The sequence below is a fragment of the Colossoma macropomum genome, unplaced genomic scaffold (assembly GCF_904425465.1).
Source record: "Colossoma macropomum unplaced genomic scaffold, Colossoma_macropomum, whole genome shotgun sequence".
NCBI lineage: Eukaryota > Metazoa > Chordata > Actinopteri > Characiformes > Serrasalmidae > Colossoma > Colossoma macropomum.
In genome coordinates, this window is record NW_023494801.1 from 4,986,945 (window position 1) to 5,012,311 (window position 25,367).

Genomic DNA, 25,367 nt, shown 5'->3' on the forward strand with positions numbered 1-25,367 from the left:
ACTGTTTTCCACTGTCTGTGAGGGCCAGTCAAGTTCTTCCACACCAAACTCACCCAGCCATGACTTTATGGACCTTGCTTTGTGCCCTGGGGCTCAGTCATGCTGGAACAGAAAAGGGTCTTCCCCAAACTGTTCCCACAAAGTTGGAAGCATAGAATTGTCCAGAATGTCTTGCTCTGCTGAAGCATTAAGATTTCCCTTCACTAGAACTAAGGGGCCTAGGGTGACCCCTGAAAAATGACCCTGTAGCATTATCCCTCCTCCACCAAACTTTACAGTTGGCACAATGTAGTCAGGCAGGTAACTTTTTATTTGCCAAACCCAGACTCGTCCATCAGACTGCCAGATAGAGAGGTGTGAATTGTCACTCCACAGAATGCATTTCCACTGCTGCAGAGTCCAGTGGTGGCGTGCTTTACACCACCTGCACTAGAAGTATTTTAAATGACAGAAGCAAGCAAAAAGAACCACTGTAATAATAATTTCCACAAACACATTGTATGGATATACCATGCCCTATATTTAAATCTTAATACACGTAATAGGAAGCACCCATCAGTAAACCAAACAGACATGTTTCTTAAAGCCTTTATTGTCCTTCTCCCAATATGTAACATTTGAGAAACTCCACATACAGACTACCGAAGTACTTTCCAATGTCACTGCTTTGTCAACACAAATGAGATTCAAAGAAAACACCAACAACATTCATTATGCAAAGGAACGGCTGGGACAGCGATGGGCACGAATCTTTAACAGCACCGTGCGAACGAAAAAGTTTCTGCTTACAGGTTCTAATGGCTCCTGCGCATGGGTCAACTTCTTGCTTTCAGCAAGGGGCTTAGTTTGTACCTCCTCCTGCACCCATCCATGCATTGGTTGACGTCCTGCTGGTAGTTTGAACAAACCGAATCGAACCTTGTTCACTCGGAGCTGACCGAATCGACTCGAATCTCTAAACCCACGCGCTGCGAGACGAAGGCATTGGCTCAGCAGGCCATGCAGTTTTGCTTTTTCTATGTAAACGTAGCTCAGCGAGCTCAGTGCAGAAGCAAGCAATACTAAGCTAGAACACATTCGTATTACAAAGTGTGTCGTCCATGTTCAGAATGATTACAAAACACGTAACACTTCTCAGTAACAGTGCACAAAACTGAGCACCCAACATGGCAAAACTGCCATAAAGAAAGAAAGGGGAAAAGATGGGTGTTGCCTGCGTCCACTCTTTCATCCTCATGCATCTTCCTGTAAGTGATCTGTGATCATTTTGGCCAGAAAAAGCTGACATTGGCTTCTTTCTCAAATTTTTCAGTTTGTTCAAATTTTTCTGTTACCTCGAATTTATTTCCGTTTATTCAAATTTTCCGTTATTTTGATTTTTTCTGTTCCACCTTAAATGGCACGGCTGCTACATTCTGGCTCCTCAGGCACCAAAATGTAACTGCTGCACTCTTTACGGTGGAACGGAAAAATTCGAACAAGAAGCCCATTTCAGCCTCGTTAGCTCAAGGCTGTGGCGGCTGCTGGCTTTGCACCTCTCTGTGAGAGACGAAGAAGTAGAAACTGTCCTCCCTCAAGCAGTTTCAGTTAAATACATAACTATGTACACAAACCCTAAAACGAAGAGGAAAAGAGTCCTGGGTCTCTTTGCTGCCTCTTAAAGGAACAGCTCAACCAGACATGCTAATGTTGCGCACAAGAACGTGAGCCAGTAGAAAACAATTAGCCTGATGAATTAGCCACATTCATTCGCTGTTAACAACGCACCATTCACTCACATGATAATTAGCATTACTATGCCATTTTCAGAACGCTAATCTGTGGCCTTTCTTAGCAGCGTTAGCATTATTTACTGACATTATAGTCACATGATGCTGGATTGTGGCTGTTTGGTTTCATTTGTCGTTAGCAACTTTAGCTTTACTGACTGACATCATTAGTATTATGGCGTCATTTTCATAATGCTAATTCGTGGCTGTTCGCTTTTATTTGTTTTTAGCAAATGTAGCTTTACTGACTGACCTCATGCATCATAAGGTCATTTTCATAACGATAAATGGTGACTATTTGCTTTAGTTGTTGGAAAGACTAGCATTACTGACTGACATCATTAGCATTATGGTGTCATTTTCATAACGCTAATTCGTGGCTGTGGGCTTTAATTTGTTGTTAGCAACTTTAGCTTTACTGACGGACATCATTAGTATTATGAGGTCATTTTCATAACGATAAATGGTGACTATGTGCTTTAGTTGTTGGAAAGACTAGCATCACGTACTGACATCATTAGCATTATGGCGTCATTTTCGTAACGCTAGTCTGTGGCTGTGCGATTTCATTCATTTTTAGCAACTTTAGCATTACTTAATGACGTCATAATAAGCTTTACGGCGTCTTTTTCATGATGCTAATGTGCAGCTGTTCACTTTAATTCACTGTTAGCAACATTAGCATTATTTGCTGACCTCATAATTAGCAATACAGTGTCATTTTCGTGATGCTGTCTTTCGTCCGTGGCTGTTTGATTTCGTTCGTTGTTAGCAACATTAGCATTACTGACTGGCATCATAAGCATTAAGATGTCGTTTTCATAATGCTAGTCTGTGGCTGTTCTTTAGCATAACCGACTGACCCGTTCCTTTAAACCCTTCCTCCTCGTTCTGCTTTCACGTTCAACTCGTTAGCAAACACATGCACCTGCGGAAACTCCGACCCCACCACGTCAGAAACAAGTCCTCCGTTTGTTTTTATTTTCATCCAAAAGTCACTTAGCGCAAGTTGTCCATTCTTTTATCTGACTCTATCTATCCCCCCCCATCTCTTTGACCGGCCACCCGTCAGAAGTCCCAGTCGTCCACATCCAGGTGGCTGAGGCCAGACTCCAGGCTGGCCAGCCCTGAAGGGGAGTCCTGAGGCTGGACACACTCAAAGGTGCTGAGAGGTGAAACAGGACGCAGTAGGTCAGGCAAAGCCTCACACGGCCGGCGCTTTATCTAGAGTGAAAACACACAGGAAGTTTATTCAATATTTACAGTTCTGAGGCAAAAATCAGAGACAGCCCTTCATTTATTGAATTCCTAGTAAAACAGCCGACAAGTTATATATTATATATTTATATATATTTAACAGAAGCCTCAACAAATAAATTTGTCATAATTTTCAGTATTTAGTTTGGCCACCTAATGCCTTCATCATTCCACTCTTTTCAGGAGACTCACTTTCAGTTTTTCAAAGAATATGCACAGATAATTTTTTCCTAAAGAAACATGCATAGAACACATAACGAGTGCAGTGAAGCACCTTTGTAACATGAACATTAAAAAATCTTTACCCAAGTAACTCGCATCCCTCCCCCTCTTCTTCTAGGTAGAGGTTACTCTTTAGCTTAAATCATTACTTTCCCAATATCTGTATGTACAGTGATATGACCCTGTATGTATTTTGTATATGTTTGTTTTCTTCCTAATTAATGGTCAAATTATGTACAAAGTACAAGTATTTCCTGACCTAATCATTACTATGAGAATATATATTTATGTAAGGTTTTTTTTCCCTCCAGTATTGTTTTAGTTTTGGTTATGATGTAAAATGTGGAACACATAAGTCTGTAATCCTGTATCTGCAGAGACCCACGAATAAAAAATAACGTAAAAAAAATAAATAATCTTTGGTGTATTTGCGTTACAAGAAAACAGACATTACAGTGTTTCATATTCTCACCTGCTTAAAGAAGGAGTGACCAATGAGTGTGCTGGCAGACGGTCTGAGGGGGGAAAAAAAACACATGATCACAAACACACAACCACATTAACTTCGCGTAATTTTGGTCCCCTCAGTAAGCGCTAACACTACCGTTCAAACGTTGAATCAGCATCTAAATAAAGTAATATATCAGCATAAATTGGTTCTAATATGGTGTTAAGTTCTCTACAGCCTCGTAGGTTTGAAATAAATCGTAGGAAGCCATAACAACTTTTAGATGTGTTGAGCCCAGAACGATGCAGATGCTTACAAAATAACTGAGAAACCTGTAGAACATTGAGAATAAAGTTATAATAACATTAATATCTTCATATGGCCTCATAATAGCCACGATTTGAAAAGTAGTGAAAGGAGACAAAAAGACATAGGTAACCTCACAAGAAATTACTATAAACAGATAGTATATTGTTTATCACTGTTGTTTCGTTCAATAAAATTCTAAAAAAACTGTACTTTATTTGTTATCAACAAATAAAATAACAAATATTATGACTAATGAATAATTAGAGCAGCTGCGCCTGTATTAATTACTCTATTTATTTGTTTTTTTTTTTACAATAATCGTAAAAAAAATTTCACCAGAAGTAAACATTTGCAACAATAGTAATTGTTAACATATAGAAAATGTAAAAATAAATAAATAAACAGATACGTGGAGCTGCTGCTGCTGTTTTCTCTGCCGTTTGTGCTGATACAGTAAAGAGGCAGCAGGTAAACATGTTCGAGGCACATGGATTTAAAAATGTGATCAGTTTGGTATTTTTTTGAGTTTTAAATGGACATAAACTCGATTGTGCTCTTGTCTTAAACTCAGCTCATTAAAAAGCTTCGTTCCACTCATGAGAGACTTTTGTATTTTCTTCTTTTTCACTTTTAGTTTTTATTGGCTGTTGCAGGAATCCATTCAGATTGAGTTGCTGATCAGTTTACACTAGATTTCGCTCAGAGTCGGGTCGAAAAAAATCGAACGTTTGATATATGTAGGTGATCGGAAGGCCAAAAATCTGAGTCTGCGCCCCTCACACACTACTCAACTCTCTCTCCAACTGTCGACTCCAACTGACCCAAAAATATAGCGCAGACTCAGCCAGACTGAGAATCAGGGCTAAAATCAGGGTAAAAGTCGTGTAGTGTAACCCGGCTTTAGTTACATCATAGATTAATGATCTGAGCTCTCATTCCTCAGAGCACAACAAACTGCACTGCTTTCCACAGATCTACTAAAGCTAATACAACCTTAAAAAATAGGAGTACTTTAATTTGCTGTGGCAGTTCCTCCTATAAACAAATTACGCAAGTTGTGTAGGGACGCCACCTGCCAAAGGGGCCCCCGTGGCAAGAATGACATCATATATTTTACAGTTTATTTATTAAATATTAGTATATTATATAAATAAATATTACAGGGAATCTCAGTAGGCCTAAACAATTTTGTTCAGATGTCCAGTCTAAGTGTGACTGGGCAGGCTTAACTACTGAGGCTGAGCTGCGATATTTTTCTGCCACGCATACAGATGTAGTAGAAGCAGACAGGGTGGCTTTGAAGCACCATCACTTTTACTTGTCAGAGGCTGAAAAACGTGACATTAACAGTGAGATGAGACAAGATGCAGGTAGCTAAATGCTGCACTGCTCATATAAGTAATCATTATTGTCTCTCATCTCATCAGTTTGCTAATGTTAGTTATTACTAGCTAGTTACCGGACCTCTGCTGAATAGTTGACAAAACTGTGCAATTACAAGCTAAACTTCACATTGTGGTATACTGTTTCTGTGATAAACGTTAAGTAATTTAGCTAATATGCTTTATTTATTTTTAGTGTTTGAGATGAACTACCATCATGAGTAATAATCATGAGGTTAGCCGTGAGCTTTCTTATGATGATATTATAGAAAACTCTGCCTCAAGAAAATGGAGAAAAGCTACGTTCTAAATGATATTAAAATTTTAGTACTACTGGTTTAACGTTACGATTAAGAGAGGATGACTGAAAAAGCAATTAAGGGGTGTGTGAGAGCGTTTAACGTTTAAAGTTCACCATTAGTACAGTGGAGAAACTGCTCAGCAACTACCAATTTTCAAACCACCAAAAAGATCACCACATTTTGGTAAATTATTGTAATCATAGTTAAAAATGATATAGAAAGTGGGAGTGTGTGATTTGACTGGAGTCTACAATTCACTCATGCACAAGTGGAAAGAGAGGTTTGTATTTTCACGTGTATCTGATCAGTCAGACAGCCGACTAAAAAAATTCCTGTGTTCTTGTTTTTAAGGGTCATTTTGTGAGCAAGTATTTGAGTGACTGATTCTGAACTTCTGAATAGTCATGTATGATCTGAACTTCACCTCTTCTCAGGGTCTCTCTGGAGGCACAGCTCCACGAAGGCATGGAAGTGAGAGCTGAAGGTGCGGCTGTATGGATTCGCCCCTGAGGAGGATGAGGGTTCTCCGTTGGTGTGGCGGGCCCCTCCGGCCCCAGGACCCTCACAGATCCCCGAGTCGGCCCCTGAGCGAGAAGGCTTCATACTGAGCTCCTCGGGGGGGATGGTGGTAGTGTCCAGCAGACACGGCACTGTACCGTTCAACTTCTCCAACAGCATCTGATACACAAAGCAAACAAGCAGAGAAAGAGTGAGACAGAGAGACAGAGAGAGAAATCAGGCCAAAGACAGAGAGACAGAAAGAGATTTGCATTTTCTGGCTCAATGACACTTTACCAGTAAACTAGGGTGGCATGATGTGGACAAAATACTAGTATTGTGATTGTACTGCTACATGTAATGGTACATTGTACCTCTGTTTCAGTCACACAGATGTAAACAGTGTCATTCAGAGTGGTTTGATGTGAAATGGTTCATTAAAGAGAAACTTTCCGATTCAGATTTCTTTACAGTGGTGGTGATAGGAACCAGGGGTCAAACGCAGATATAGCCATTTTGTTCACTATCCAAAACAACCAGTGAACCTACATTTGTCTCCTGAGCTTTTATATGCAATGTTAGAACTGTAAAATAGTGGTGAACCTGAAAAAAACTAAATATTATTTGAGGACCATTATGTCTCATCACACATGCATGCACCCCTCCACCATGAATAGATTAAAAAGAAATGTGTTTTGGTGTTAAAGCTTGTCTTAAAACTATCATAAAACGTCACGTCTCAAACATCAGGCAAAATCTGCAACCATTTCATGTAATAACTTTCTGTGAGGGAGCTTTTAGAGGCATTAACCTTTTCAGACCTCTGGTTCTCATCACCACCACTGTGGACAATTCTGACTAACCAAGTTTCTCTAAAACAGAGCATTTAACACCAAACCACTCTGAATGATTTTGATTATGGAGGCAATTTGAAAAACTGGTGGAATTCCCATTTAGTTTAGACAGTTTGCAAACACTATAAGAGATGTTCTATGCAAGGTTTGGGCTTACCTGGGTAGCAGGGCATGTCTTTAAATGGAACATGACCATTAGCCAGCTCGCACGCAGTAATTCCTAGACTGTAAATGTCTGAGCGGAAGTCGTACCCCTGAAGATTCTGTTAAAGAAACAGACAGACACACACACACACACACACACACACACACACAGTTGAATATATATTTATTATATATTATTGATCACATAAACTACGCGTCCAAAAGTGTCCAGACACCCCTACTAATTCAACTTAGCACAAGTTCAATTGACAAAGGTTCAGCTGTGCAGGCACAGCTAATCTAATCTCCATAGAAAGTATTGCCAGCAGAATCTAAACTGAGCCAAATATGAACAAGTCCAATTCCAAGCGTCTGCTAGAGGGGTATAAACCCCCCCAGAATTGGGCTGTGGAGCAGTGTTCTCTGGAGTGATGGGGCTTCATCCAATACCTTTGGGATGCGCTGGAGTGATCTAGAACTAATCATCCTGCATCAGTACCTGACCTCACTAACGCTCCTGTGGCTAAATGCAATCAAATCCTCACAGCAATGTTCCAACATCTAGTGTAAAGCCTTCCCGGAAGAGTAGTTAATGCAGCAAAGGGAGCAAATTCTCTATGAATAGCCTTGATTTCAGAGGAACATTAGACGAGTGGGTGTCGACAAACCTTTGCACATATAATGCATTACAAAAGTACTACATATATAATACTATGCATTATGAAAGCGTACCTGTTGTAGCACCTCAGGACTGAGCCAGGGCAGCACTTTAACACTGTACTGGGGGAAATCGTGGACCACTCGTGCCCTCTGGCCGTGCCGTATCAGACTGAAGATGCTCCTCAGACCGGACAGATACACCTGACCGTCTGCTGAGATCAGAATGTGACTCGCTTTCACACTCCTACACACCAAACACACAGAAACAAACCACATTTACTTACACAATCAGTCTGAGGAGGAAGAAGACAGTCTGAGCTGGCACGCGTCTACGGACATGTTACTGCAAAATGGCTCGCGGTTATGCTGTGTTTCTGACAGCAGGCGCACAACAGCAAACCAGATATTCCAGTGTTTATAACGGAGCAGCGACGAAATATTCAGCCACCTATGGTGCCAATGGGACGTTCCATCATGAATTCAATTTTCGCCAACTTTTGCTGTCACCCACAGCAAAGCTAAATGCTGATTTTGTTAAGAGACATGTATGGTGAACATTTCATTGTTTAAGTCCAGGTGCATCCAGTATTTAAATAAATAAATAAATAAATAAATAAGTACAGAGCATCCACCTTCTTATTCACCTTAAATAATCCAATCAGCCATGCTAAAGCTCTCCTCTGACAATCATAATTTTTTTGCCAGTGATGCTGTGACTATGGCAATGTTTAGAAGACAGCATGCCACTGCCAGCTGCCTACCACTATGAGACATGCAACAATTTTTTCTCTTACTCAAAACTTACTCAAAGTAAGATGTAAATGCAGTGTTACTCTACTGCTCTACAGTAGAACACAAAAGTTCTGTGCTTTTTAATACCCATTTAAGACCTCAACAAATGACAAACTATGATTTCCACTGCATAATAACACACACAAACTCAAATATGGCGTGTTTGTGCACTGATCTACAGTCGTACACAAAGGTTTACAAGCGCCAGGTCAAATTACATGTTTTGTTAATTTCCTAAGTGAAAATAAGTTTGCGATCTCTACAAACCGGGGTAGACCGCTAAACCAGGCTGGGGGTTGGGGGAATTTTTTTTCCATAACACAAAGTCGTTTTTCTGATGTGTTAAACCTGATGCTGTGGTCTGAGGATGTCCTAAAAGGTGCACCTTAACACAGAGGCAGCTGTTTGAACAGGTGTGACATCTGCCTGCAGGGCAGAGCGTGCTCAGCCAGCGCAGCCTATGTAAGATCTCATCACCCAGCGTTTAAATGTTCCTGTGATTTCATGATGTAAATCAATAAATGAAAGACTTTTTTTTTCCCACTGTCACTAGACACTGTTACCGTGGTAACTAGGTTAACCATCACCAAGCACAGGCCTGCTACCACACTTCAAATCACACTGTACTGTACTGTTTACTTGTATTCATTCTAATATTAGGTGTAATTCTTTTTTTTTTTACACCCAGAATCCAAGAGCTGATCAGCGTCTGTGTGTTTATTCCTCACCGGTGTACGTAGCCCATGTGATGAATATACTCCAGCGCCCGGAGAACTCCGTGCAGGATGTAGGCGATGGTCAGCTCACTCATACCGTCTGTGAAGTGAGTGCTGATCAAATCTCGTGCTGAGCCTAAAGAAGCAGACAAACACACAAAACTGTCATTATTTTAGTTTTTTGTGGAAAGTATTACAAAAAAGAAGTCAAAAACCATATCTGGATAAACTCTTCCTAAATGGGGCCAGCTATCGCACTGGCAATTGGAAAGGTACGTTTAGAGGAGGAATGATAATATTATATAATATTTCAATTATCACATTGCATACTGTAACTGCGCTACCTTTCAATATACTGAAAAAATCTGCGAGTCTTTGGCGTCATAAGGCCGGCATTATTTTTGACCAAAAATATTTGTGTTTGTAGGGTCACGTGAACGCCTCAATTATGCCCAACACCAAAAGAGCAAAATTTCCATTGATTACGTTTTCCCTTCTTGCTCACCGTAGGCCATGAATGGAGTGATCACCCATAACTCGTTCTCTGCGATGAAGATGCTTTTGTAAGGGAGGATGCTGGGATGGTGGAAAAGCTTAGAGACATGGAGTTCTCCCTGAAAGTGACAAATCACAAAACATTACGATCTATTCAAGTGTTTTCATTTTTCATGTAATGATGTGACTGAACATTAGGGATTGAAAAAAAATGACAAAAATATAGCACAACACTCAAACCTTCACAGTACATGATACAGTTAACAATTAGGGCCGGGTAACGTTCACAAACTGATGATTGGATACCAGACCCTCGATCACCTCCCACCTCTTTTCCGTTGCTGAAGCAGTCCACTAGTCCACGGCAGGCCACCGTTTTTTGAGTCGATAGACATGAAGGAATGGAGAGTCTTTTGGAGTTAACCTTGGTAACATGGTACCGTAACATGGACACTAGAGCAACTGTTGTGATTCTGGTTTCTCTCGCATCTGCAAAGCTACCTGAGTCAGTCAGCAGCATCAGACGAGTCCAGCTGATGCAGCAGTTACATTCAGGCGAATGTGCAGGCGAAAATCCAAAAAACAGCTGCTGAATAAGAGGCCGTCAGACTTGTAGAAACAAAATGTTTTAACAAAAATGTGTCTTATTAAAAAGTCATGGGGCATCCCAGCAAAACAAGCTACTTTTGACACTGCAGCCTCGTCCTTCTATGGCCACGTTTGGCCATTTCTTTCGAAATCTCTTCAAACATGGAGGGTTTTTGTAAGTCTCGTGTATTTTTTTGGACAGAAACATCAGGCTAAATGTTTATGAGGTCTCAGCAGCGTGAAATGATGATGAATGTCGAGCTGGATTGACGTAAAAGTCAGCCTGATCATGAATTCCGATCTGGCTATTCAGGCTTGAATCTGGCTATTCAAGTCACATCGCCGCAGATCGGATACGCATCGGATTTCAGTCCCACATGCGAAAGCGTCTCAAATTAGAATTTAAGATGTCAGATTCAGTGGTTTTTCCTGTTCACAAACAGACACACATCTTTGTCACAAATTATGAAAAAGATCGGATTTGGGCCACTTTTACCTGCTGTGTGAACACAGCCTTCAAGTATTGTGATACGATATTCTTTGCCATATCGCCCAACCCTACTCAAACCCTTAGAGGAAACAAAGAGAAAGTTTACTTTTACTGACCTGCAGGTAGTTGACCATGTCGTTGGTGCAGGACTCCAGATCAATCCGTCTGATAGCAACATGCTCTCCGGTGGGTCTGTACCTGGCCAAGTTCACCGTCATCAGGTCCTCCAGACCACGACCTTCACACAAACACACAAAGTAAATAATACAGCTGTACAGCCTGTCACTGTCAGAACGGGCCGCTGGTTAGCATGTCACAATATGAGTTCTAACACTGGGCTCCCGAGTGGCGCAACCGTCTAATCGTTGGCCCTATTATCAGGAGATCGCGAGTTCGGCCATCCGTGGCCCCTCACACCAATCACTCAGCGCAATGCTAGTCAGCACAGGTGCCTGTTAGCTGACATAACAGATCTGGCAGTTAACTCTTTCCTCCGAACACGTTCACCTGTCTAATGTTTGAAAACATGTGGTGGCGCATCTCTGGTCTCGGAGGAAGCCTGTGCTAGCCTTAGGCCTCCTTGCACTGGTGGTATTGTGTGATTGGGGGAGTCCTAACTCGCGGGTGGAATTGGAGACAACTAAATTGGGGAGAAAACTGGGGAAAAATACAAAAAAAAAAACTATATAGATCTATTTTAATTCCCACAAAAACACAGGGAAATATTTCTTTTTCAAAATCAATATATCTCAACAGATGATGATGTATGTATTAAAATCAAAGACGCTGCATTTCATAATTTGGCCTCTTTGTGAATTTAAGTTGTTTCCTGCAGCGCTGACTGACCATACCATCGTATGCACTACACTTTCTTGATTTTCTAAGTAAAAATAAATGAACACATCCTCTACAGAGAACACAGCTGTGCTGTTCTGCCCATGCGCAAATGAGACTCACTGTCATGGTCTGTTCTTCTAAGATGGCAAAAACACCAGCCTTTCCTTTTGTGTTGAATGGCAATTTCATTTTCTTATTTATTTCACTATATTCCATTTTCCTAAAGATACACCATCAGATGAGCAAACAGAGAGACTCTTATGTTAGAGTTGTTGCTTAGTGACTCTGGTTTCCACGGTTACGGTGTTGATGCCGATTTATTTCCGGTCGCCGTAGCCGTCCGTACAGCCGTCAATGCTCAAAGTCCCCATTGCCTCCAGAACTGACCTATGACGGTGAGGAGCTCGTAGGCACTGCTGTCTGGAAGGAAGGTTCCCATGGTGTCCCGCGGTGGGAGGGGGCTCAGAGACTCGCTACTGTCTTCATGGGCCTGGAACAGAGGACAGGGACGTTAGCTAAACGCAAATACACTCTGTAGCCCCTCTCAGTACTCTTAAAACAGATTCCTGCTCTTTAGCCCTGCTGATGGTCTGAAACAGCTTAAATCTTAAACCCAGCCTGATTCAGATACTTCACAGGGGCTTAAGAGTACTGAAGAAGGGCTACATATCCTGGTCAGACTGCTTCAGGGAGATGTGCTCTGGATGGGGTTCGTGAGTGTATAAAGCATTCATTAAGTGTGCCAGACAATCTAATTGATAGCATAACTTCCAGTAATTAAAACAGGTGGTTGAATCGGTTCTTGAATGTGATCTAGCATGAAGGATGGGTGTCACCGACATGGTGCAGTGTCACTATGCAACCAGTCACTGGGCAGCAGACATTTAAAATGCAAATCCCTTCCAGGTGCATCGCAGTGACACTGGGTCTTGTGACCATAAGGATATACACACATAAAGAGTGCTATGTTGCCACTTTACATCAAAATCAGACAGTTAAACTATATAATCATATACAGAGTTTCATCAAATTTTCCACAGACTAAGCCTAGATTTATCCTAGGAAATATGAATAAATCAGCGAATAATCAAACACCTGAGTTTGGACAATACCAGGGCTATCACGATACCTTGATTAAAAACATTATTGATCAAAATTTCTTGTCTCAATAACGCATAGTGATCTTAGGCTTGTGTGCAGCTGCTCAGACACTGAAACCCATTTCCTGAAGCTCCTGATGCACAGTTTTTGTGCTGATGTTGGTTCCAGAAAGCGTCTGGAGCTCTGTAGTGAGTGATGCACCAGATTTTTACAAGCTATGTGCTTTAGCACTCAGCAGCCCTGTTCTGCGAGTTAGCATGCCCTACCACTTCACTGCTGAACTGTTGGTGCTCCTGTAGCTTCGATTTTACAATAATAACACTTACAGTTGCCTGGGGCAGAACAAGCAGGGCAGAACTAGCAGGGCAGAAATTTCACAAACTGACTGATTTTATATATCTGTTGGCAAGGGGTGTGGCTGAAACACCTGAAATCAATAATTAGGAGGACACGTACTTTTGGCCATATAGTGTCTTTTTTAAATCTACTGCTCTTTATTGCAGTAAGAAACAGAGGATTAATATTACCATGGTTTATTTCTACTGTTTGCTTTATATTAAGTATTCGCTGGTATCTTTACTTATTCGAAAGGACACAGTCCATAAAAATGACTGATAAGAGAACATCTGGACAGGACTAAAATCACTACATAGAGATACATTGGTAATAACTGCATCACCTCCACATATAAAACTAATCCTGTCCAAACAATACGTTTCATAAACTGTAGAGACAGAAAAATGCATTGATGCATTCAGAAACTATTTCTCAAATGTTGGGCAAATTGACAATATTTATCATTAGCGTGATAAATTACATCAGATCTCATAATATGTTATTCCAACATGTTTTTTTGAACGGTGGACATGATCAATACTTAAAAAATACTTCCAAACTGCATGTTTGATTACACAGAGGACATAATTAGTCCTGTTTAATTGGGTTTAGTGCAGCACAGTATGTGAAATGTTGAATACAAATCATTGAATGCATAGTTTTTGGCACTACATGGTTTTTTCCACCGTATCAGATCACAGAAAAATCCTGAAAACTCAAGCATTGTGATCTTACATTTTTGCCGTACTGCACTATATTTTATTGTCCATACTCCACGACTGCATTAATGCTTCCTGCAGTCACACTTGTATATTCTGTTCTGTCATCCCACAATAATCGAATTGGGCTGAAATTTTACGATGCACTGAATCATTTCTTAAAACTGCATCATAACAGAATCAAATCAAAAGCTCAGCGATTTACCCTGCTGATAATAAAAACAAAGCACATAATCAACAGAACTCATGTACAAACGGTTTGACTTGCAGAAGATTGAGGGTAAAAAAATTTAAATCCAGTCAAGTCACTTTTTTAAAAACTCACAGGGTTACTGAAGCTTCCAGCACAGCAAGGCCAGGCTAAAGGATGGTAAACTGCCATGTGTTTCTCTTTGAACGCATGGATCTCCATCCCACTTCACATGCTTAAGCCACCAATGACCACCAAAAAAAACAAATAAAACAAACAAACAAACAAAAAAAAACAGAACAAGAAAGACCACCAAGTGTCCCCAACAGATAAAATCACAAACACGCTCACAGCCAGCACCGCGATAGCCCAACAACTCTCCCCAACACTGACCCAGTCATTATTAGACAGACTGCGGCACAACAGAAGCACAAACAATCACTGAGGTGAAGATACAGCAATACATTTTCAACATTTATTACCAAAAGGACGATGTTCACTACACTCTGAACTCTCCTCTCTGTCCACCTGCGTAATTCAATCAGTCAAATTAAAGGAACAGGTTTAGATTTACACAATTTTCCCCTTTACAAGAAGCTGTAGCCAATCAGTCACTGTCCAAAAAAATACACAGAATAAAATGTCTTGACATAAATATATATATTTGCACTGCCCAATATCAGGATTACGTCATCTCTAAATCTCACATAAAGCCAGACGTACACTGCGCGATTTCAGCCCGATTTTAGTCTGATTTGGTCAGAGCCGACTGAATTTCATGATCGGGCCGAATTTCAGCTTCATCGGCCGTCGTTTGCCGTGCAGTGTGAGGGGGGAAACGATGCCCGATTAACTGCCCAAACGAGCTCAGACTGAGCAGTTGGACGACGGGATGGATTTCTGAAAGGTCAGAAATTCTGGTCGCTTGTCTCACAGTGTGAGCAGCCTCACAAACCGATTTCTCAAAGTCGCACCCAAAACCACACACAATCACAGCCACCTCTCCTACATGGAGGCAAAACATATCCACATTTACAGCACCAGAGACCGTATAAGATGACTTTGCTCCGTTTGACTGAGCTGAATTGAGAGGTATAAATAAATACAGTGATCTTCTTCATAGAGCTGCCTGTAGACTGCCTGCTCTTCAGCTTCAGTGCACAGTGTGGCACAAGTTAGCAAAACTGCTGTAGCAGTTTTGTCAATGGCTGAATCTCAAACGGCCCCCTAGTTCCTATGTAGTGCACTAAGCTCTGGCTTCTACACCAAAATAGTGCCCTGTTTGTCCAGTATGGAACTGTGCACACAGGGCTGAACCTCAGAAGGCTATTTATTAGACATGTGATGCACTTCATGGGCGCAGGAGCGACTATTTTAATACGTGGTGCACTATGTAGGGAGCAGGGAGCAATTTGAGACTCAGCCAGTGTCTTGATCAGGACATCAGAGGGGCAGCGTGTTGTTTTGAATGAAGCAGCTTTATTGTAGACAGAGCGCCTGTAGGGGCTGCGTTTGACGTGCAGGGTGAGCACCCATGTCGCGTCATGTCAGTCGGAGTGTTTTCGTACAGTGTGAGCACTTAAATCGCAAGCTTTTGTCGCAGACGAGGGCCGATTCTAACGTACAGTGTGAGTCACCAAAGAACAAGATTTCTAAAACTGCACAGTGTATGCCTGGCTTTAGTCTCATAGAGCCAGACGTAATGAGACATAAGGAGAACGTCTGGGGACAACCATGAGAAACTCTGAGAACAAACTTAATGCGAAATTTCTAAAAACCATACCTGCTGCCTTGTGAAGGAGGGGCTTATGAAATAAGGACGATGATGCGCTACTCAAACTTTCCAGACAACAAGCCTGTTGTTTGCCCATGGATGCAACACTAGTTAGCACGGCTGGAAACCTCACCAGCCCCCCCGTGTAGAACCACTAACACTCAAAGAACCCCTTGTATGGTTAAAAGCGTTCTTCAGATTGATGGAGAACATGTCTGGAAACATGTTTCTACATAGCACCAAAAGGGTTCTTCTATTATGATATTAAGCTTGTTACAACTGAAGAACCCCTTTTTCAAAAAGGTTCTATATAGAGCCATCTACAGCACATTATCCATCTATCTGAAGAACGCTTTCATGATGCAAAGAACCCTTTAATCACACACAGAGTTCTTTGAGTGTTCATGGTTCTATATAGCGACACTTTCTTTACTAAAGAACCATCTTTTTTAAGAGTGCATTGTAAAAGTAAGCACTCTGTTGTAGGAAAAACAGTTCTGATATCGTTTTGCTAGCTAGCTTGTTTTGCTTGTTTTACTGATGTTAAAAGAGCACAGATTGGAGGGATCTGGCGGTGGGTTCTAGACGGGCACGTACTCTTTGTTAATAGTCAAGTTTCCACAGTCCAGCTCCATATTAAGCTCCAGCTTAATAAGTTGTCCCCAGACATGTATTCTCGTTATGAGATCAGGTCTGGCCCCAGCGAGACTAAGCTCACCTGCACCAATTAGCACGGTGCAAACTGCGCACCTAAACCAACACACTTGCCTCAAACCACGAGAAGCTGTTAAGAAATTGCTTATGTGGTTTCTGAAAAAAAAAAAAGGACAAAGGTACAGACAAAATTAAGGCTAGCGTCATTTTGCCTGCAGCCACTACTGTTTTAGTTGCACAGCATTCTTTTGTTTCACTGTAGTTTGAAGCAAGGCCTTGATTTAATACATGCAATTTGCATTATGCTACCTGGTAAGATAGGCTTTCATTACTTGTTAGCTCAGTTCAAAGCAAACTTCAGATACCAAACATGTCTTAACTTACTGACTACATTTAATTAAAGCTACACTATGTGAGATTTGGGGCTTTGGAGACCTCTGTGGTGGAAATGTGTAACTGCAGGCAAAGTGCAGAGGAACATTTTGTAATGTGGGATCCCTTTTCCGAGCGCATGAATTTGATGATTGCGAGCTCGCTGAAAGAGTATTCAATGAGAACTCGGTCAAAACTCAGCGAAGGACGTGTCTCCTGAGGACGTGAGTGAATTATCCACTACTGTGATCACATCTTCATAAGTATAACACTGATTCTGTGTTTCAGTCCTAAACACCGAGCCAGGGCTTTCTTTTTGAGTCTGTGTGTGAGACGTCAATATGTAAAGACGTACGACTTGGTCTGAAAAGCTCCCGACCCGATGCCTCTGACTTTTAAATGATTATTTCAGGCTCAACATATTTTTTAATTCATTTTTTCTGACTCTACAATGTTACTTCATTTATTTTTAACTAAAAACCTTTCAGCTTTACAGGGAAAATTGTGCAAACTTCCCTCAAACTATTCCTTTAATCAATTACTTTAGACTATAAAATCTAAAAATACACTACCAGATACAGCTCCTATCCTGATCAGTTATAGAAACAACATAACACTAGTCTGCGTCCTACAAGGTGTCAGTTCCTCGGTTTCTAAAAGCGAGCTGCCTATCCTATTTGAGTACAGACTAGTTTTCTCCCTACAGAAGCAAAGTACTTTTGCAAGGTACAAGACTCTTCTGTTCCACTGTGTTCCCCGTATGAGGCCTCCAGACTCATAAACCCTGGACGTCCGGCTTGTGCGAGAGCAGCTAGGTGAGGGATGAGTGTAATCGCATGGAGCCAACCAGCCGCTCGATGTGTACATGCAGAGAAGCAGACATTCATTCACTCACACAACAACACTTCCACTGAAAGCCCATATTCACAATCACGTTCACACAAACACGCACATCCCGCATGCTCATACGTCCAAGTATCAAACTCGTACACACACACAGGCTACAACAGCAAAAACTGAGATACCACACTTACTTTCCTGAGCGGGCTTGCCTGAGCTTGCTCTGGGTAGAGAAATCATGTAAATGACGCAAAAAAACACACAGATACACAAATAACTCGTGTTTAATGAGGTTCTGGAAATATGAAGTTACATTATGCCTCACTGGAGCTTCGTTCTGGCAAGTAAAAGAGCATTTTTCATGTTTTAGAGAGCAATAAGTCCAAAAATAGTGATTGCATAGTCATTTTTTTGTTATATGTGGCTTCATAGAACTAAGTGTTAAAGGGCCCTTATAACTGGAAATCAAATTCTCCTTACTTTTTTCTTAAAAAAAAAAAAAAGAGTTTGATGTAAACAATTTCAAAACATACTGTTCACTCCTCGACTCTTATACGGAAACTAAGCCGCAGAAACAGGCTGTTTTGAAATTACTGTCTTTGTGATGTCACAAAAACCAACTCAATTACATATATCCTCCTATTCAGCCTACGGCAGTTTATGCTTGCCTGTTCATGTTGAAGTTATAAGGAGTGTTTCAGCCCAGACTGGTTTTTGAACGAGGCTCGGTTACATATATCAGCCTTAAAGGCACAGAGACCAAAATAAGGCTGTAGGATATGGGCCCTTTAAATGGAACTCATGACTTACAGCTAAATGTTGGAGTTTTCTTCCAACAGATGGTTGAACGTAACAATTGAAAGACAAGAGAGGCATAATATAGATTGTTTGACATGGTCAGCACAGGAACATATACATATTTGCCTTTGCATTACCTGCCCATGTCAGAAAATCAGTTATGGAACAATAGAAAAACACAAATCTAGAATTTCTCATCATCTTACCTGAGCTGACTTAGCCATGCTACAGCCTTAAAGGTGCCCTTTCATAGCAACTGTTGCTAAGTTGGACAATTTTTGCAGAATGTTGGCAAAAATCCCATTTAACCTCAAGAGAAACTGCAGCACAGACCTATGTTGCTGTTCAACAATGGGAATTTAGAGTGTTATTCAATTCAAACTGCATTTTTTTGTATGTATGCAAAAAGTCAAACTGCCAGGATCCATCCATCCATCCATCCATCCATTCATCCAGCCATCCAGCCATCCAGCCATCCAGCCATCATCCAGCCATCCATCCAGCCATCCATCCATCCATTCATCCAGCCATTCATCCGGCCATTCATCCGGCCATCCATCCATCCAGACTGACCTGATGTAGACTATGGAAATGGAAACTTGGAATTTTTTGCTCCCAATCTGTGCAGAAGGTGGATGGAAGCCTAGCTTGTGTGACATTTCACACACATACAACATAAACTTTATTTGAAATCTAAACCACACAACTTGTAGTGTGTAATTCGTGTTAGGTTGAATCAGATCTGTGAAGGTTTTGGTGAACAACACGGCAAGCGTTGCTACAAAGGAGCACTTTTGTGGACGGAGCATAGGTTGGTCAATGGTGCATTTCCTGTCACACCGACACCCTGAGTTTTGTGGGTTTTTTTGACATGATGTAAGAATTAAACACGTTTTAAGCAATCCTTCACAGGAACAGTCAGCAGCCAAGAGCAAACAGAAATTTCAGCCTTAAGAGCAGAACAGACACAAAGCAACATGCAACAATCAGGGAACAATGAAAGCAACAGCGAAATGAGAGTCCTACAAAGCAAACAGGCAAAAATTAGAGCATTTCTTCATTTCTGATTTAATGTCAATTTAATGCTAGAATCTCAGGAAACTAGCTTCATATTTGATCTATTAAAAAAGCATTTTTTTTTAAATTACCAAATAAAGAAATAAAGTAAAATGTCAAAAGTCTGATTATCCCCTACATATTTCTTTCAACAATCATAAACTGCTTACAAGCTACTTCTAAATATATATAAATATATATAAACAGGGGCAGAATAATATACTGTGACTGGAAGGTCTCCAGTTTGATCCCCTGAGCTCACAGGACGTGACTGAAATGCCCTTGAGCAAGGCACCTAACCCCCAACTGCTGGATAGGGCTGCCCGCCACTCTGGGCAACTGTGCTCACTGCCCCCTAGTGTGTGTGCATTCACTAGCGTGTATGTGGTGTTTCACTGCACAGACGGGTTAAATGCAGAGGGGTATTTCTCCATTGTGGGATTAATAAAGGGTAACTTAAATATACAGTCATATGCAAAGGATTTGGGCGTCCCTGGTCAAACGACATGTTTTACTGATTTTCTCAGTGTAAATAAGTGAACATGTCCCCTACAGAGAACACACTTCTGCACATTTTAGTGCACGATTACTGTTTAGTTGCTTCATTTATTTGCTTAATTTTACATATTCGTAAAATGTGGCCAAACCTTATGGTGTGTACTGCATTTTATTATCCCAAAATCTTAAACTATTACTAACAAATAAATAGAAACTGTGCTCTAAAATTTGCAGAAAAGTGCCATATTTAAGTTCCCTGCAGAAGATTTCCTGAGATTATTACAACTTGCAGTTTGACTGGGGGAGGTTAAACTTTTGCATATGACTGTTTTATCCATTTTTTTCATCTGAGCCGGCCCTATATTTCAAGATTAGCATCAAACATACAAAAGACCTCCTTTAAGTCATCATTAAAGCCTGTGAGTCAGTTATAAATAACAGTCTAGTTCACAGTAACACAGCTCACTGTGACCAACACAAGTTACCACAAAGATGCACAACTCGAACTGTTCACCCGACGAAGCAGCTGAGCACAGAAACAATCACATACACTCACACATCCACACATCCACACCGCACACTGATGCCGGTTCTCACTTGTTTCAGCGGCTTGTTTTTGCAATGGTGCCGGTCAGTCGTGAACAGAAGCGAATATCATGAGAAAACTTCATTACTGAAGCTTTGCAAAAGTAAAAGCTGCCGTCGGCTATGGGGGGATGCTGATTAGGGCTCGACCAATATGTCCAATATGATCAATTGATATTAAGGTTCCAGTGAGTTACAGCTATCTATGCAAATCTCAAACCTCACATTGCATTGAATTGGCTTGTTTATATTATACTCAACATTCATCTCAAACATGTGGAAATCGCTCATTTGTGAGCTGAGGATTTTAATGGTCTGATTTTCTTATATGGCTGTAAGCAAACGTTTGAACACCGAGGTCAAATTACATTTTTGTGAAGGTTTTGGGAAGTGAAAGTAGGTTAACACATCCAACTTAAACAAGCCTTTTTTCTGCAAATTTTGGTCACAATTTCTATTTATTTTCTGAGTTTAACGTGTTGGAAAAAAAAATTAAACATTAAATGTGCCATTACTTTTGCACAGGTCACATTTTATGTTATTTTTTTTTCCAATATGTTAATCTCACTGAATCAACAGTAAGGCCCAATCCCGTTTCACCCCTCGCCCCTACCGCTTAGCCCTCTGTTTTGGGTGTTCACACCCAGGGGTAGGGTGTCCCGATTTTTGTTGAGATAGAGGAGTAGGGCGAAGTGTTAGAGCTATATGATCCCTCCAAACGGAGGTCGCTAGGTAGCTTATTTTCCCCGTTCCACCTTAAACGAAGCAGCAGTTACATTCTGGCACCTCAGGCATCAGAACTGCTGCATCATTTAAGGTGGAACAGGAAAATTCGAACAAGAAGCTGGTAAAAAGCTGACTTCAGCTTCACATCACTGAAGAATTGGGGGTGGGCGATGATAAATATTTGTCCCCTCTCTCTTTGAAGGCATACGATGCCCTAAATGTAACTAAAGCCCAGCAGTGAGGAGCTGAACTTTACCCTCCTCTGCTGTCACTGCAGACTGGCAGGGTCGCCTACAGAGCAGCGCTGGTAGCTGTTAATGAAGTGATGCTCTTCTTTATTTGAGGGTCCCATTTCAACCACTAACTCAGTTCCAAGGGGAAAGGTGACACATGAAAACGAGAGGTAGGGGTAAAAATAAGGCATTGGGCATTCATGTGCCAAGTGTGTTCTCTGTAAAGAACACGTAAATTTATTTTCACTGAGAAAATCAACAAAACAAAAATGTCATTTGACTAGAGGCAAACTTTTACATACAACTGCAAAACAAGAACTAATTAACGGAAAGCAATACAACTGCTAAGAATTCTGGGAGATGTTATTCTGCTAATGTTTATATTATTACTTTGGGTTTCTGCTGTTTATCTGAGTTTAGGAAATAAGAAGTCAGTAAAGCACTCTTTAACTAACACTATGCTTGGCTATCGGAACCATCAGCTCCTTAAAATCCGAATTTGCTGTATCGGTCAGGCCCTAATGTTGAGTTGACTATGATGGGGATTTGTGTCCAGTGAGTAGCTCTAACTGATGAGGTTAGAAAGGACTGAACGTTTCACTGAACTCAGTGATTACATACAGAGTTCGTAGAAATATGAGTTTCAGCATCGTGACGTAGCGCCACTCAAACGTTGACATCTGTGGAGTAGATTTGTCTGCGTGGTGTTTATGGAGACTACAGCGTTAGAAGGACTCCCCTTCACATTCAGCACGGCTGCAGAACGACGGGCTAAAGGCTGGACTGGGGTGTGGTCAGAGAAGCACAGCGACAGCACAGCACAGAGGGCCACTGTACTCACCTCCAAATAACTCCAGATCCCTCAGACTCTCCACACTCAGCTTCTCCGACACCCAGCGCTGCAGAGAGAGAGAGAGAGAGACTTATACTTAGGACAGCATTAATACCACTAATGCTAAATTACTATTTATTAAATTTTATTGGATTTCAAATTGTTATGAAGCACTGAGTAAATGTGTGAAGTGCCCCAAACAGAATAAGAAAACCTAAAAAAACAAACCATTTGACAAAAGGCTTTGAAGTGCGTATTACCTGTCAAATGATATGGGACAAAATACTGCTGAAAAGTAACATCACTGTAGTTATTTAGATCAGGGTTTCTCAACCACTGGGCCAAGGACCACAAGTGGGCTGTAAAGCACTCCCTTGGGGGTCCTTGGAGCTAAACTGAGGGGGGGCCAGTGGTCCATAGTGGGCCTGTGACGACACTTTGTCATAAAAAATCAGCGAAAAAAAAAGACTGACTTAAAAAGAAACATAAAATGTTTTCAGACAGTTAACAGCATTCATACAAGCCCCACTATAACAGTGCACAAAGGCAGCTTCATCAATCTTTTTGCCCTTCGCCTCTAGAAACACCTGACCTTTCAATTGTCCACTCACACCATATATTCTGCTGATATGTCATGTTCACTGATACACATCAGACACAGCAGATTTCCCAAAAAATGACATTTTTAGGCAAAAATGTTGAGTTTTGCTTTATATGGTGCTATATGGTGCTATATAGAACCCTTTTCAAAAATGTTGTATACAGTACCTTCTATAGCACATTAATCTGAAGAAGCTTTTATTCATGCAAAGGGTTCTTTAAGAGTTCATGACTCTTTATAGAACCATTTTCTTTACTAAAGAACCCATAAAGAAACATCTTTTTACGAGTGTGGAAGTGTAGGTGATACCTATGCCATAAGCAGAACGTAAAGCATGATAACAGTGTCATACTGTCCACCCTGAGACTGTAAATGTGATTACTTTGATTAATCAGGTAAAGAACCTTAATGCTGCATAAAACAGTCCTGTCATCATCACCAACACAGACAGCTGCTCAGAACAGAGACATCAGTCTGACTCACCAAAAAAGACATGGATCCTGAGGAAGATGACAGGCAATTACACCATCAAACCACTCCACATAAACGTCTGTAAGGTAAGAGAAAAAGCAGAAACAGCGTAAGACGAAATAATAGAAACTCCCAAAGTGCATTTTATTCTGCCTTCTCAGCACCTGCTGCTCTTTTTTGTATCTTTCTCTCCCCAAAAAAGCCCAAAAGTGACAGTAAAACAGCATGAAAATATATTATTTCTATAGTGCTGTACACTATATTATCTACATTAATATATAATATTGTTGCCTCCATATAACAATCCTGCAGTGCTGTCTTACAGTAATCTAGAACATGCATCCCGTAGTAAACTAAAGACATTGATCAAAATGAACTATAACACAGCAAAAATCCCTGTAGTGCTACTATAGACGTTTTTAATATGGGTGGAACCTTATACACCCTTCAAAAAGACCTTTAGTAAAGGCTGTGGTTCTATTTAGAACCATAACATCTATGTAGAACACTTTCCGTGCTTAAATGGTTCTTCAGATTGATGGAGAATGGGGTCTACAAAGAACCTTTCTGAAAATGGTTCTATAGCACCAAAAGCAGTTCTGCTATTGTTACAAGCTTGTCATCAAAACAAAAGAAGAACCCTTTGTGGTACTATATAGAACCCATTCTCAATCAATCAATCAATCAATCAATCTGAAGAACCATTTCACCATGCAAATAACCAAGAATACAACTGGTTCTATATAAAAACTCATGGCTCTAAACAGAAACATTGCCTTTACTACAGTACCTTTATAGAACCATCCTTTCTAAGGGTGTAGCCGTGTTTAATAGGCGTCAGCAGCGTGACTGTACAGGTAACATTACCGCAGCATGTACAGTATAAAAGCCAATCACTGTGAATGAAATCTCTTGATAAATGTCATTTATTTGTGTCTGCGCTAAGTATATCAGTGTACACGTACAATCAGACAGCATACATGACACAACTGAGGCTTCTTATTTCGGATTTCCCCGTTCCACCTTAAATGGTGCAGCAGCTACCTTCTGGCGCCTCAGAAATCTGCAGGCGCTGCACGATTTAAGGCAGAACGGGGAAATCCGAACAAGAAGCCGGAGAATAGACAGCATACATGACACAACTGAGGCTTCTTATTTCGGATTTCCCCGTTCCACCTTAAATGGTGCAGCAGCTACCTTCTGGCGCCTCAGAAATCTGCAGGCGCTGCACGATTTAAGGCAGAACGGATAAATCCGAACAAGAAGCCGGAGAATAGGAAGCCAACTTCAGCCTCGTTTACTATCACCTAGCTTAGCTCAGCAGGCTGGCTAACTTGGCGCCTTTCTCTCCGTGGAGACACAGTCTCGGGTATCAAACGCGTGGACCTAACTACGCACCTTCGCGGCGGAGGAGTCTTACTTCGTCTCTTCACCTCCCTGTAAGACCTGCTGACGTTTCATCATCGTATGTTTTGATTTTCAGACCGATTCCCGTTGCCAGCGCGCCCCGCAGCAGGGTGGGAAACATCCAACTACGCCGAGAAACGCCAGAAGCTGCTCAGCAATTGGTCGAAAACGGGAAACGCCCGCTGGTTCCCTCGATCTGATTGGATGAATTCACCCCGGGGGGCGGGGAAAGCTTCCGATTCCGCCTGTTTATTGGCCCCGTGCTTCAGAGAAATACAGACGAGCGTAAAACCGCCTGAAGTTTCGCGAGACTTCCACACGTTTAACGTTTAACCCTGACCGGAGCAGGGCTGTGTTCCAATTGTCGCACTTGCTCTCCGTATACTAGAGCGCTATCTAGTGTACTCTAGT

The 25,367-nt window shown here is 41.2% G+C and overlaps 1 protein-coding gene across 1 annotated transcript; it reads right to left on the reverse strand.

Moving 5' to 3' along the window:
* Positions 1-2,529: 2,529 nt before the first annotated feature.
* strada (STE20 related adaptor alpha) lies at positions 2,530-25,103 on the reverse strand. Its single transcript, XM_036589539.1, has 13 exons — positions 24,948-25,103; positions 23,562-23,628; positions 22,487-22,544; positions 17,944-17,972; positions 12,151-12,253; positions 11,043-11,164; positions 9,859-9,967; positions 9,366-9,489; positions 7,918-8,089; positions 7,210-7,304; positions 6,114-6,377; positions 3,721-3,763; positions 2,530-2,993 (listed from the first exon to the last, which is right to left on the reverse strand). Exons 2-13 carry the CDS (start codon positions 23,571-23,573, stop codon positions 2,838-2,840), a joined length of 1,287 nt encoding a protein of 428 aa, XP_036445432.1. The 5' UTR covers positions 23,574-23,628; positions 24,948-25,103; the 3' UTR covers positions 2,530-2,837.
* Positions 25,104-25,367: the final 264 nt, after the last annotated feature.

Coding starts and splice junctions, on each gene's coding strand:
- strada (XM_036589539.1), bottom strand. Junction 6,378..7,209: donor GTTCCATTTAAAGACATGCC/CTGCTACCCAGG, acceptor GCTTGTTTGCTT/TGTGTATCAGATGCTGTTGG. Junction 3,764..6,113: donor CAGAGAGACCCTGAGAAGAG/GTGAAGTTCAGA, acceptor TTCCCCCCTCAG/ACCGTCTGCCAGCACACTCA.